The sequence below is a fragment of the Argopecten irradians genome, chromosome 2 (genome assembly GCF_041381155.1).
Source record: "Argopecten irradians isolate NY chromosome 2, Ai_NY, whole genome shotgun sequence".
Lineage (NCBI taxonomy): Eukaryota > Metazoa > Mollusca > Bivalvia > Pectinida > Pectinidae > Argopecten > Argopecten irradians.
Window position 1 is genome coordinate 3091071 of NC_091135.1, and position 15320 is coordinate 3106390.

General features: G+C 33.7%; 1 protein-coding gene across 1 annotated transcript; it reads left to right on the forward strand.

Moving 5' to 3' along the window:
• Window positions 1–301: 301 nt before the first annotated feature.
• On the forward strand, window positions 302–13907 carry LOC138314149 (dipeptidase 1-like). The gene is made up of 11 exons (XM_069254324.1): window positions 302–445; window positions 3748–4012; window positions 4476–4656; window positions 4892–5024; window positions 5731–5881; window positions 6452–6515; window positions 7402–7578; window positions 8249–8345; window positions 9077–9152; window positions 11890–12025; window positions 12196–13907. The coding sequence occupies exons 2-11, from the start codon at window positions 3768–3770 to the stop codon at window positions 12286–12288; spliced, it is 1353 nt and encodes a 450-aa protein (XP_069110425.1). The 5' UTR covers window positions 302–445; window positions 3748–3767; the 3' UTR covers window positions 12289–13907.
• The last annotated feature ends 1413 nt before the right edge of the window (window positions 13908–15320 follow it).

Here is a 15320-nt window from a genome sequence, read left to right on the forward strand (position 1 = left end):
ACAATTAATTGATTTGATTTATTATGATTTTGAAAAGAAAAAAAGGAAAATAAAGAGACATATCATATTTAATAAGGTATGATAAGAATTATCTAGTAGCTCGCAGTATACATTGTAAGGCATTGAATTAGAATTGAAATTAAAGTGGTATGCGGGAATCTATCTTTCATCCACAAACACATAAAAGCCACCCGCTATACTGTAGTAGTACTGTATGACTCGCGATGGCCATATTGTAGTAGATCTGGTTTTGTTTTTCTTTATGTCGAATGGGTCTTTTTCGTTCCCTACGCTGAACATGTACAATAACCACTCTTATTGTGACCATTAACATAGCTTTATATGTGTATGTGTGTATGCTTTCCACCAGTTACGGCTATACAGTGAGGCGTTACGGCCGTATCTACAAACCCTTAATACTGTCTCATCAGGGAAGCACAGCAAGGTAAATATTTTTGTCTCGATTTCCTTTCGTTTTGCATTTTGCATAGTGGAATTATTTTATTATTGTTTATCAAATGTGTACCTCGATGTTAAAGTACGGGATCGTCTCATACATAAACACTTCCCTACTTTTGGATGTTCGCTGTAATTAGCTACAAGATGAATGGTATCCTGCCACTAAGAATTTAATTGTATAAACTACCAAATTTTAACTGCAATAATAATAATAAAAAAGGGAGTTTGCATTGGTCCGGTCTTTGGATTTGAATGATACTTTTGAAATTAGAAGGAGATCGAAATAGATCGTGTATTTGTACAGTTTCGTTTGTCCTAATAACTAAGAAATGTGCATCGTATGTGTACACGCAGGACTCGTGAAGACATTCTATATAAACCCAAGGTTATAAACGAAAGTATGAACCTATTGAATAGTGTTACCCAATGCTAGATTTTAGTTAATGATAAACACATTCATCAAACCGGGCTGTAGACTAGGTTTATGCATTATTCATCATTTATTCATAATGCTTCCCACTTACTTACACACTGTTATCAAATCTTAAATCGTCTTATGCTTTTTGCATGTACATGTGATATTCAATGGCGTGAAACTATCTATTCGTTGTATAATAACTCATGCGACACCTTGGTATAGGTCTTTGCTGATGGAAATGTTTAGTAAAATATTAACCTGGGATGAAGCAAACCGTTTACACTGGTTTATTTTATTATGATAATTGCTCTGTTGTATTTTAGGTGAATTTTTTTCTTGATTTGTTTGAAATTTGAGGAGATTTATTGGCGAATCAGCCTGAAAAACGTCATTTAAGGGACATGGTGTTTACAAACGTAAACCCTCGAACAATAATCTTGCGACGCATTAAATTTCGAGAATGTTTAGAAATCCGTGAATTGGTGATTGGTGGGGCTATCAATATAATGTATGTATACTGTTGTTATTTATGATATCATGGATATTATCTCTTGAATTTATCTTTTGTGTTGCAGCAAAGCAAAGAAACCAAACATCCCACAGTTTTACAACTCTCTAACTCAGACGTAAGCTAGCACAACGCGTGCAAATACTGAGACGGTATTACGTACAGTCTGAACGGTCCAGATTTATCTGGATCGTATGGGGGTAACCTCCCATATAACGTATCAAATATTGTTAGAATAAACTGATACCTAACATACCATCGTGCTATCAAAACATTATACTTACAACGGTATTAAAGTCTTTGATAGGATGACTTCCTATAGTTCGGTGAAATATTTATCTATTAAATCAACAAATGTATAATTAATTGTTTGGGCCAAAATGGTTCACTGAATGATTCATAATGTACTTCCAAACACCGCACCCCATAACATATAATGGTGGATGAGGTATATATTGAAGTGTTATAGACCGACACATGTATTAACGAGTTTTCTAAATTAATCATAGCCATGATCTACATGATGTATTTTAAGAATTGTTACTGTATATTGTGAAACTAAGCTGATGCAAGCAATATTTTAGGTGATTCCAAAAAGTCACCACAATACAACAAATGCTGCTTACATTAAACTCATTGCTTTTGGTATCTGAGTAGTGAATAATCATGCTGTACCATGCATGTTTATAACTGTTGAATAACGTCCTATTTAAATAGACTCGTCTGCTGTTTGATTCTACTAATGTTTGTTATGAACAAACACCACAGAGAAATGACATAGGCTTACACACATGAGCAATGGAGCGGAAAAGCTAACATAAAAAGCTGTCTGATATGAAAATTAACAAATAGTTTAGGGGTGAAAAAACATGTCAACGACCCAAGACACCAATGATAAAATTCCGTGTGTATATCGACTTTCTTGTTATATTAGATATAATTTCAGTAATACTACTAAAAGCCCATCGCCGCGACAGGATCGTGAGTCAGTGATAAAGACATTCCCAAATTAGAAAATTTCGGAGCAGTTTATGCACCCGACACATATTGTACCGCAAAGTTACATCGACGCTGCAGTATTGGGTGTCACCACGAAACTAGGTCACAAAGAAAATGACACAAACCGGCTCGTCAATAGAATATATTTGTGACAAGACGCCGTCGTCATTAAATATGTCAAGGTGAATAGCAGGAGTCGACGCGCCTACTTACTTCTACGTCAAACGCTTTATTCAAAACTAGAACTTGGATAAGCAACACGATCCTGTGTCCTCTATGTGAGAAAAGAGACATCGACAATGATTTCTTTAATATAATTTTCAGATTAAGGTCGTGTATGATGTGTAACACATACTGCAATTCGCCTTAAATGCATTTGTCTAATTATAAAGCTACTGATAATTGTTGTTTTGTTTCGATGAAGCAAGAGTCGAACGTCCTAATATACGTAACTACATTTGTAACGAACTGCAAAACTTTCAGTTCCATCGTGCCAAGGTGCTGATACCTTATATAGACGTAATGGTAATTAAATACGTGAATAATTATAAATTATTTTATTCAGTTAGGGTTGCATAATATAGACTTTGATCTAGTTTTCAACATGACCCTGTTCGGGACGTATATATGCAACAATGAAACACTTGACTTACATGACAATACTGACAAATAAACAAAACATATTTCATTAGTTTGTACGTGATTCGGGTACTTTGATTACACAGATAATTACAAGGTACTATAGTGCATGTTTAAAGAACCGAAAACAAAAGTGCATACTAATGAAAGAAGTATCATAGATTTGTAATCACATGAAACAGATCCACTTTAAAGTTTATTAACGACAAAAAAAACCCAACAACTCTCCTGTCTCCATTTCATGATTTCGTTAGTTCTACCAAATGTACGAAATTTATATTTTGTCAGTGAAAAATGATGAGCAAAATATAAATAAAAAAATATTCAAATACAAAATACACATAATCAATGTAAACAATATAAAAAATTAACAAATTGCTTTGTTTGTCCAAATAACGTATTTAATAGATTATGTACAGTGCGGTACTGTTAGATACCAAACATCCTATCGGGTCGTATGGTACTGAGAACTAGCAAATCCAACATACCCCGAAAAACACAACATTCAGCAATATCAAACGAGAATTAAGGCATGCATACTAAAGAATGACCAATAGGATTATATGGGTCGAGTGTTGTGAAATCCAATAGCGATGGTACATATAGGTACATGTATTACATGTATATATACCGAATTAAAGGAACTGTTTTATGATGTGCTAAAAATAATTACTCAAATCGTCTCCTTCTTGTTATAATGCATTTATATTTTCTGAAATTGCAGGTTCAGACTCGTTTTTCAAAATGTCGACTGCAGATTCTATGCAGGGTTCTATGCAGGGTTTGACTACGTCCAAGTTAGAGTTTAAAAAGGGCAGCAGTCGTGACCGGCTAATTTTGGGGTTGATCATCATAGGCGGGCTCGCCCTGGTGATTGGTTTAGCCGTGGGGATACCTTTGTCCAAACGAGCCGCTGTGCCCGGTCCAACGCATGATCCAAACATTGCATTCGCCCGAACGTTCCTGCAGAGTAATGTGTTAATTGATGGGTAAGGTGAAAAACAGGATCACAAATATAAACATCTATAAATCTAAAATTTAGAGAAAAGAAGCGCAAGAAAAGTCAAGATTGTAAAATTTTCTGAGGATATTGATAATCAGTTCCACTTTTTCAAAGCTGCTGATGTTGTTAACACCATGCTGATATATCATCAAGAAGCAAGTCCACACCACATATCCAATCTTTCATGACAAGAAATTAACTGTACTGGATTTACACATTGTATAAAATATTGTTTTTGATATTTCTCCATTTGATATTGAAATACCAACAAACTGCGACGCCGTTTAGATACGTAACGTGTCAGATCTGGGACGGTTGTCAGGTAGTTAAAGAAGCTTCACCAGCAGAACACCCAGCTAGTGTCTGACCATTAACTTTTCTCCTCTCTTGTTCTAGATTAATATGTACTTATAATGCTTTTGATCATTTGCGTTTGATTCTGATTGCAGCCACAATGATCTGCCATGGCAGTATCGTCAGTTTTCAAAAAACCACATTTACAATGTTAGTCTGAATGAGGACACGAGGATACAATGGCGTAGAGATATGGAAATGACAGACGAATCGTTTCCATTTCTCCCTCCGCAGACGGATATACCAAGGTTACGGGAAGGTGGCGTAGGTGCCGTGGTAAGTACGAGATATCTTGTTTCAAGTATCCGATATACCAGGGTTACTGGAAGATGACTTATATGGCCCGTGGTAAGTACGATATATCTTGTGTCTGGTATCCGATATACCAAGGTTACTGGAAGATGACTAAGGCCTTCATCCTTTTGGATACTAAACATTACATATAAAACGTGGCATTTTGTGTAGGGAATGAATTGCATGCTTTTAAGGAAAAAAAATTGTGTGTTTTTAGTGGTGGGCGGCTTTCGTGTCCTGTAGTGCCACGGGTAAGGATGCAGTTAGACAAGGCTTTGACCAGGTAGATGTTATTCACAAGTTTACTGCAAAATACCCAGAAACGTTTACACTGGCTTTGACTGCACACGGTAAGTTAGTGTCGTTAAAGACCCACTACCTTACCGACTTTAATTTTTAAAATGGGAACGTAAAATGAGACCGAAAATTTTGTAAAGTTACAAAAGTTATTAACTTACCGTTGATATTACACTCATCATCATCTTCGGGAAAAAAATAATTAAGATGAATAAAATGTCAACTTTTATAACGCGGGTCCTCCTATGTTTCCTGCCGTCGTCCTAAATACCACGCGGTATTTGACTATTACTACGCTAGACGGCAAAACAGCGAAATAAATTTTGACAGTCATCACATATAACGCAGGAAATCTTGCATTTGTCTGGTGTTGTTACCTAATCTTAGTTTAAACAATATTTTATTCAAATATATACATACATATACACCAATACATACAGACAGCTAGGATGGGAAAACAAGCTAAGAGCTTATATTAACCTCATCTTAGGTCATCGATATGTATTTTTATGTTGTTAATATTTTCAGGAAGCTTTTTAATTTTGCTCCGGAAAGGTAGTGGGGGTCTCTTATGGTCTAACTGATCAAAAGTTCATATAACAATAAGTCATTGTTTGATATTTAATTAAATTGAAATTGGGAGTTGAATGAACAGTAGCCAACGGTTTAATATCTAAATACAAATGCTCAAGTGGAGACAGTTAATCAATAAAATGGTTTATCATTTATAACGAAAACACATTATACTTATTATTGTAGATATTGAAACGACATTTGATGACGGCAAAATCTCGAGTCTGATTGGTCTGGAAGGGGGGCACACTATCGGAAATACACTCGGAGTTCTCCGGATGTATTATAGAGTTGGTGTTCGCTATATGACCTTGACCCACAGCTGTGACAATGACTGGTAAGCGATTACGTACATGTATCTGTCACGTGAATGGTTACCAATTTTCGGTATTAAATTATTAGTTTAAGCTACACGTATAGATATATATATGTATGTTTATTAAAGTGTAGTAAATAGCAATAATAAATGACGATTATGCATGGAAAAATTATTATGTAATAGATGTTTGATGCCTAAAATATTTTTGAATTGTACTGCATAACTATATTAATTTAATCATTGCACTTGTCTTTAATCACACGAACACGGTGCACCTTTCTTGACATATTTTAAATGAAGATACCAAATGTGTTCAACGAAAAAGTCAGTTGATGTCAAGTTAAAATAGTTCGAATTTAGGTTGGCAGGAGAACATGCCTCAGTACGCTTTTTAAATAAACACAGAATTATGTGGAATCTAAGATATAAATTTCTCATATGTCAACTACAAATCAATGCTTTAGTAATATTCCTTTAGAAAAATCACATTTAATACAATTATGAAAGCAAGCTAGGTCATATATGGTACAAAGGAAACACTTAGTTTTCCATGGTCTAGATTATAATAACATTTTATATTTTTGTCAGGGCCGACAACTACAAGGCTGACCTAAATGGTGGAGTATCGACGGGGTTAACAGATTTCGGCAGGGTAAGGTCATCAATCTGCATATCAAACATTTTTATCATTCGTGCTTTTATTATCAGAACTCGGCAAACGAAATGAACTTTGTATAAAAAAATGGGTTCAGCGTCCAGACAAAATGGAGGGTATAAAGGTATTGGATGTCAGTGACAGTTTATAAATCATAATGTATCGATAAGCGAAATATCTTTAGAAAAGGTCTCTATAGAAGGCTAAGTCATTTAGGATATCTTCGTATATAAACTATTGGAGACTTAGTCAAACGACCCCAAACAAAAACGGGCCAGTAATTAATCAACCCAGTAAACACGACATAAATGAACTATTTTGATACTGTTGTTGAAATAGCGATTAATCTAATAAAACGGTTAGTTGGTCCAGAATATTTAATTGATGACGTGGAAAATAAAGAAAAGATATCAGTCGCTTCAACTTTTCGCTGGATCTACATATTTTTTTGAATTGTTGACAATTGTTACAGTATCTAATGTGCATTTAATCCCAAAATGCAAATATAACTTGATACATCCATGGACAATGGAATCGAATAAAATATCTTAACAATTATGACGTACTGTCTATTATTAATAGGAGGTTTTCAGTTGACCTAACATTTTAAATAGATGAATTAAACGATCATTTTCTTAACGCGAGTCCTCTTATTTTCCCCTATAAACCAAACCGTAGTTTACTCTCACTACGCCACACCGCAAAACAGTTAAATGACTTCCTTATTAACATGGTGTTTCACAGGTAATATTGCATTTGTCCATACCATAGATGTACCATTTAATATTATGATCATTATTGTTAAACTTTATTTTTCTTAAAACTATAAGAAAATGGTTGTACTGCTTTTATCTGTGATTTTGATCCAATGTGATATTTGTAGACCGTGGTCCACGAGATGAATAGGCTGGGGATGATTATAGATGTGTCCCACGTGTCCTATCAGACTATGAAGGACGCAATACTGACATCGGAGGCCCCCGTCATCTTCAGTCACTCCTCAGTGTTCACTCTTTGTAACCACTACAGAAATGTCCAGGATGATGTGCTCTTGCTTCTCGTAAGTTTTAGATACATCTGACCACCAAACAAAGGGTCCAATAGCTACCTAAATAATGATTCACCGAATTAGATATTAAATTGTGCAAGACGGACAATTAGCTAGATGGATGAAACGACAACCAAACAGACGTATACAACACAAGCGAGCGAACTTTATATATCATTCACTGATATGCATATGCTTGGCTTGAACTTGGTTACAATGGTTTGATGATTATTTGGCGAGTTAAAAGTCACTTTGCCATAAAGATGCCCGCATGTAGTTCGACGACGCGTAGCTTATTGTTAAAATACCTATATAAATATCGATTCAGTAAGTAGAAATGCATGGAATAGTTATTCAAAATCAATAAGATTCGTTATCAAAGCTACTATAAAGATTTTTGAATGTTAATGAGTATCTTTTTGCTTATGCAGATATCACTACACTTTATTTGAATTGGCCATGAAAAAACATCCATGTGAATCTGGTCTTCTTATACATGATTTAGGTGTGGTAGTAACAGGTCACACAAATCGGAATTGTTGGATATAGAAGTTGTTTTTACAGATACATTGTACTAAAGACGCTCGTTTAAGTTTCGTCTTTTGTAACTTAAAAGAAAGTCATTCGCATGAAATAAATTCCATATCCAACAATAACTAACCTCTATTTATCTGATTTTCAGAAACAAAATGGCGGCATCATTATGATCAACTTTTACACGGGCTACATTCAATGTACCGACGACCATGCCAATACTACGACTGTGGGACAAGTAGCAGGTAAGAAGCATTTCACATATACATATTTTAATTGTTCACAATTTTGTTATATTATATATATTTGTTTACTACGAACATACAACTAAATTTAAATTATTTAAGCATTTATATCTGAGCAGCGTCACATTACAGAATGAAAGTTTATGGTTTGTTGTATTGGCTTAGAAAAATATTGCATCGAAATATAAAATTGAGTCTACTGGCGAGGGCTTAAATGTATCATATCAGTGCTGTTATGTTAATCACAATCCACATGCTAGCCTAAAACAATAATACTACTGGTCTCCTTAGGTACAACCTTATAGCCATAGCTGAGGGAGTAGTAGGCCAATCACATGGAAATTGTTACGCTCCAATACAAGATCTAACAATGCCCGTTCAGGATCACCTCAGCATGACCCCAATCAGCGTGTCGCCTACGGAATCTTCGGACGGGTTCATTCAGTCGGAAATATAAATGGCTAACAGTACGTCCAGATATGTTCCGATTCTAGGCCATGGGTCATGCTGAGGTGACCCCGAACGGAGCATTGTTAGATATTGTATTGAAGCGTAACGTAGCATCGTAGTGGAGCGGAATTACAAGTCTTATTTTAATTAACTTACATTGGTTAGATCACAATTACACGGTATCGATTTGAAATCAAAAGTGAATACAGAATATGTCATAGCAATATCACTAGGAATATGAAAAAAATATATATCTGTTTAATGGTATTGTTTGGTTATAGATCATTTTGACTATGTGAAGAATCTCATCGGTATTGACCATGTCGCAGTAGGCGCAGACTACGATGGTGTTCCATCGTAAGTAAAGTAGGGCTAGACTATAATGGTGTTACTTCGTAATTATAGTAGGGTTAGACTATAATGTTGTTCCTTCGTAAGTATAGTAGGGTTAGACTACGATAGTGTTCCTTCGTAAGTATAGTAGGGTTAGACTATAATGTTGTTCCTTCGTAAGTATAGTAGGGTTAGACTATAATGTTGTTCCTTCGTAAGTATAGTACTATAATGTTGTTCCTTCGTAAGTATAGTAGGGTTAGACTATAATGTTGTTCCTTCGTAAGTATAGTAGGGTTAGACTATAATGTTGTTCCTTCGTAAGTATAGTAGGGTTTGACTATAATGTTGTTCCTTCGTAAGTATAGTAGGGTTAGACTACGATGTTGTTCCTTCGTAAGTATAGTAGGGTTAGACTATAATGTTGTTCCTTCGTAAGTATAGTAGGGTTAGACTATAATGTTGTTCCTTCGTAAGTATAGTAGGGTTAGACTATAATGTTGTTCCTTCGTAAGTATAGTAGGGTTAGACTATAATGTTGTTCCTTCGTAAGTATAGTAGGGTTAGACTACGATAGTGTTTCTTCGTAAGTATAGTAGGGTTAGACTATAATGTTGTTCCTTCGTAAGTATAGTAGGGTTAGACTATAATGTTGTTCCTTCGTAAGTATAGTAGGGTTAGACAATAATGTTGTTCCTTCGTAAGTATAGTAGGGTTAGACTATAATGTTGTTCCTTCGTAAGTATAGTAGGGTTAGACTATAATGTTGTTCCTTCGTAAGTATAGTAGGGTTTGACTATAATGTTGTTCCTTTGTAAGTATAGTAGGGTTAGACTATAATGTTGTTCCTTTGTAAGTACAGAATAGTAAGTATAGTAGGGTTAGACTATAATGTTGTTCCTTCGTAAGTATAGTAGGGTTAGACTATAATGTTGTTCCTTTGTAAGTATAGTAGGGTTAGACAATAATGTTGTTCCTTCGTAAGTATAGTAGGGTTAGACTACGATAGTGTTCCTTCGTAAGTATAGTAGGGTTAGACAATAATGTTGTTCCTTCGTAAGTATAGTAGGGTTAGACTATAATGTTGTTCCTTCGTAAGTATAGTAGGGTTAGACTATAATGTTGTTCCTTCGTAAGTATAGTAGGGTTAGACTATAATGTTGTTCCTTCGTAAGTATAGTAGGGTTAGACTATAATGTTGTTCCTTCGTAAGTATAGTAGGGTTAGACTATAATGTTGTTCCTTCGTAAGTATAGTAGGGTTAGACTATAATGTTGTTCCTTCGTAAGTATAGTAGGGTTAGACTATAATGTTGTTCCTTCGTAAGTATAGTAGGGTTAGACTATAATGTTGTTCCTTCGTAAGTATAGTAGGGTTAGACTATAATGTTGTTCCTTCGTAAGTATAGTAGGGTTAGACTATAATGTTGTTCCTTCGTAAGTATAGTAGGGTTAGACTATAATGTTGTTCCTTTGTTAGTACAGTAGGGTGAGACTACGATAATGTTCCTTCGTAAGTATAGTAGGGTTAGACTATAATGTTGTTCCTTCGTAAGTATAGTAGAGTTAGACTATAATGTTGGTCCTTTGTAAGTATAGTAGGGTTAGACTATAATGTTGTTCCTTCGTGTAAGTATAGTAGGGTTAAACTATAATGTTGTTCCTTCGTAAGTATAGTAGGGTTAAACTATAATGTTGTTCCTTCGTAAGTATAGTAGGGTTAGACTATAATGTTGGTCCTTTGTAAGTATAGTAGGGTTAGACTATAATGTTGTTGTTCCTTCGTAAGTATAGTAGGGTTAGACTATAATGTTGTTCCTTCGTAAGTATAGTAGGGTTTGACTATAATGTTGTTCCTTCGTAAGTACAGTAGGGTTAGACTATAATGTTGTTCCTTCGTAAGTATAGTAGGGTTTGACTATAATGTTGTTCCTTCGTAAGTATAGTAGGGTTAGACTATAATGTTGTTCCTTCGTAAGTATAGTAGGGTTAGACTATAATGTTGTTCCTTCGTAAGTATAGTAGGGTTAGACTCCGATGGTGTTCATTCGTAAGTATAGTAGGGTTAGACTCCGATGGTGTTCATTCGTAAGTATAGTAGGGTTTGACTATAATGTTGTTCCATCGTAAGTATAGTAGGGTTAGACTATAATGTTGTTCCTTCGTAAGTATAGTAAGGTGAAACTGCGATAGTGTTCCTTCATAAGTTTTGAATTATAATAAAGGCAGGATACGGTGGTGGTCTTTTGTAAGTATTAAACCATTATAGTAAGATGCACTAATTAACATTACTATGCTGATCACATACAGCAATATTGGTAATTGTTATCACATTTTTACTAGAAAATTCTACATATACATGTGATTTTGTTAAACATTAAAGTCTCATTCTCAACAAACCAATTTTGCGTTTGTATGTTTGGGCGGATTGACTACCGTATAACATACTTGAATGACCGTCACTATTGCATGCATGCACAGTAAATGTATTTGAAAGTAAAAGTATGTAAAAGTATATACATGTGAAAAGATAGGGTTATATTATTGAAATCATAGTCATATAAATATATTAGCCTACAAGATTGGGGTCTTTAATCTTTTATCAGAGCAATAACTCTGAACAATGTCACCATCATGAACAGGTCGGAAATCCATATGATATTAATAAGTTACAATAAAAAATATAGGAGAGTAAGTAAAGGGAAGTAACTCTTACATCTGACATCTGCACCATTGACCTTAACTGATTGCCCTAACTATAGGATGCCGTTGACACTGGAGGACGTATCTACCTACCCCATCATAATAGCAGAACTGCACAAACGAAACTGGTCGATAGAGGAGTTGCAGAAAGTGACTGGCCAGAACTTCTTAAGGGTGTTTAGAGATGTAGAAGAGGTAAGTGTCTGCTCCTGGTTTGTCAATTTGTATTCAGAAATAAGCATTTGTACCTCTTCCTGTCGAAACTTCGTCATTTGTAAATGATAAAAGAGGATTTGGATCAGGTTCCTAATAGATTTGTATGTGAATCAAAAATCACTATTTTTTCTCTTTTTTTTTTCCTGCAGGTCAAACGGAACAAATCAAACATGTCACCGTACGAAGACATATTGAATGATGAAGCTTACATACAGGCACATAATTGTACCTCTAGCTTCTAGGAAAAACTGTAGGCTGGAATTGTGAGATTAAGACAACCGACTGTTATTTTCGAACAACACTTGTTTTCCGATAATAAACTCTAACTTTTGAATCCACACTTATAGAAGTGATTTGATATATGTCAATCAAATTATTGCAAAATCTTCCGAAAGTGACAAACTATAACAACAATTGTGCAATGTGAAGAATAACATTTCTATAATTAGTTTTTCTTAAAAATAGTTTGTTCATATACAAAATCCTACTTTCTGATTGGTCGACTCTTTTTCTTCATACCTCTATGAAGAAAAAATCCGAGAATGGCGCGAAAACGTCGACGTTGGGTCTTGATTTGAAAAAAAAATAATTTAATGGAAAGCTATGGAATCGTACTTTTAAACGTAATTTTTTTTTCAAATAGTTGAAAAAAAGTAAGTCACTATTTTTTTTAATTTCATCGGGTTATGTAATAAATTTTGTTTGCTAACTAAAATGAACAACAAAGCCAATGACAATATTTAGACTATTATGACTGATTTTTACTTTTCAGCTTTATGTATATGCATTAGATGACACGAGTTAATTTTGTACTAACTTCTGTGTAAATGTTCTTATTATGTATCAGTATTAATGTGTATTTATAACATCTATCAATGAAATGGGGAATAACAAAGTTCATTAATATGTTTATATTTTGTAACAATTTTGTACTTTATCATTTTTAACATGATATAATCCTTAGATTTGAAATCAATGTAATTATTACTATCCGAATTAAATCCAGAATAAAAACAACTTACGGGCGCCATTCTATTTATCTTCCTTCAGGATGGGCTTCATGTCAACTATATGTTCAATCTAGTAACAGAATATTGCTTTAGTATACCTGTAGTATCATATTTGTATTTTTGTATTATTATTTCATTCTATCATGACAAATGTGTTACTGTACTTGTGTATGCAATTATTACACGGATTGTGTTATAACCCTCTGACATTGGAAAGGAATTCATCATTGAGTATTGGGTTTTTTTCTGAATCGAGACAAAAACGCGTTTCAATATATGGTTTTACTGATTTTATTCAGAAATCCGTTGTTTGATTCATTCATATCTCCGTAAACAAAGAGTCACATGAACAAATAAGAAAACAAAATATGTGCATGGTACTAACAAAACAAAAAAGTAAGATAATATATATCAAGAAAAAGGAGAACACAAGGCAAAAAATAATGATATAAATAAAATAAAAAAAGAGATAGATATAAAAGTTTCAGAAATACTATCATTTATTGAATTATATTTGAATGTGAAAGAAAGTATAAGATTACATGTTGGCTACCAACAAATATGCTGAATTGCAACTACCGTATAAGCACTAAGTAAGTATACACTTACATATACAGTTATAAGTAAAGACATTGAATTGCTACACTCGATATACTAATGCATTGCAACCTGTGTAAAAATATCACATGGTTAGCAGAACAGTTTTAAGTAAAGACATTGAATTGCTACACTCGATATACTGATGTATTTTGTAGTTTTGACCATTGACTTTTTACCTACATACATGTAACCTAGGTTTGGACACATCTATTTGTGACCCCCTAATCTGATATTAAACCATCAAACAATTACACTACGTTGACTTGTCAATGAAATTCTATTCGGGTACTAATGACTTTTTCACTCCTTGCAAGAGTTTTAACGGATTCTATAATCACCTTTCGATAATATGAATTGACCCGTGTATTCCGTAACGTTAAAACAGACATTGTTCAATGTCTAAAAACACAAAAAAATGTTATTAAATAAATTATGCAAATAACAAGATATTTCCCTTTTTCTCACAATGTTTTCCATACTTGGTTATTTACTGTTTAACACTCTCATTTTATTGCAGATATAAACAGCACTTACACGTTTATACCTCTCAGTCATTCACATTCGTTCAAAATAAATATTTTATATTATAAATTAAATTGGAATTTTTATGATATACACTGTATGGGAGATAACTCTTGTATAAAATAAGAAGAAGGGAGACAATGCCGTTTCACACATTCTAATATTCAATAACACGTTTAATACATAAACCTATAAGTTAAAAAAGTTAATTTGAAGTTATTATAATAACAGCTAAATTAAGTACTTGTAAGGCTAATTTAAGTATCCAAAGATTAATTATCTTGTTTAAATTAAGTTTGAAAATGTCATTCGTTATCGGTTTTAACAACACAGTGCATGAACCATTGTTATAGTTCACGACATTTTTATAGCATCTGATTGCCCAAAATCACAATTGTAAGTCCATCTGAGAGGATATGGAATTGGTTAAACGTATTGTTCAGTGATCTAAGACATACTTAATCTCCATTGCATATCAATTTATGGATTTTATGTAGCTAAATGTAATATGTTATACACAAGGATATATCTTACATTGTTTTATTCAACATGTCAATTTATCTGTGGAAACACATACTATAATTATTAATATAACACCATAATATGCTTTACCAATATCTTTCATCCGATCAAAAATTGTTTAATTCATGAAACTTAATGTCGCTGTAAATGTGTACATCGGAGCTCCTTGTTCATGACATCGACACCAAATTAAATAGTTACGTTAACCAGTGAGACCATAAGTAATGTGTGCCGTAATTGGCATACTCACGATTCTATAAGAACCTTTAATTTGATATTAACCATAAAAATACTAACATTTTGAGAATTACAGTACTTAAAATACAAAGGTTTTAGTTTTTACAAAGTCAAATAAAAGCTTAAAAAATGAATTCACTGTCGAAATCATGATATTTACGTCTACAGTACAGTAAAATGAGAAAGCATGGTCAATCCAATAAGTCGTGGCTAACCATTTCATCTCACATTTTCACATTGATATTTGTAACTATAAAGTAACAATTGCAGTCATTCTAAAGCTAGCATCTACACAGACATGTTCGTTCATCCAGACATTTTAATATTAAACCTATACAAAAGGATTTGAGCGTACACTGCAAGTGATGATATTATTCTGTTTT

What these genes read in the sequence shown, in the direction of transcription:
- LOC138314149 (XM_069254324.1), top strand. Translation starts at nt 3,768, where the DNA reads ATGTCGACTGCAGATTCTATGCAGGGTTCTATGCAGGGTTTGACTACG. An exon ending in AAGGTGGCGTAGGTGCCGTG is followed by an intron (nt 4,657 to 4,891) that starts GTAAGTACGAGA and finishes GTGTGTTTTTAG; the next exon opens with TGGTGGGCGGCTTTCGTGTC. An exon ending in GACTACGATGGTGTTCCATC is followed by an intron (nt 9,153 to 11,889) that starts GTAAGTAAAGTA and finishes CCCTAACTATAG; the next exon opens with GATGCCGTTGACACTGGAGG.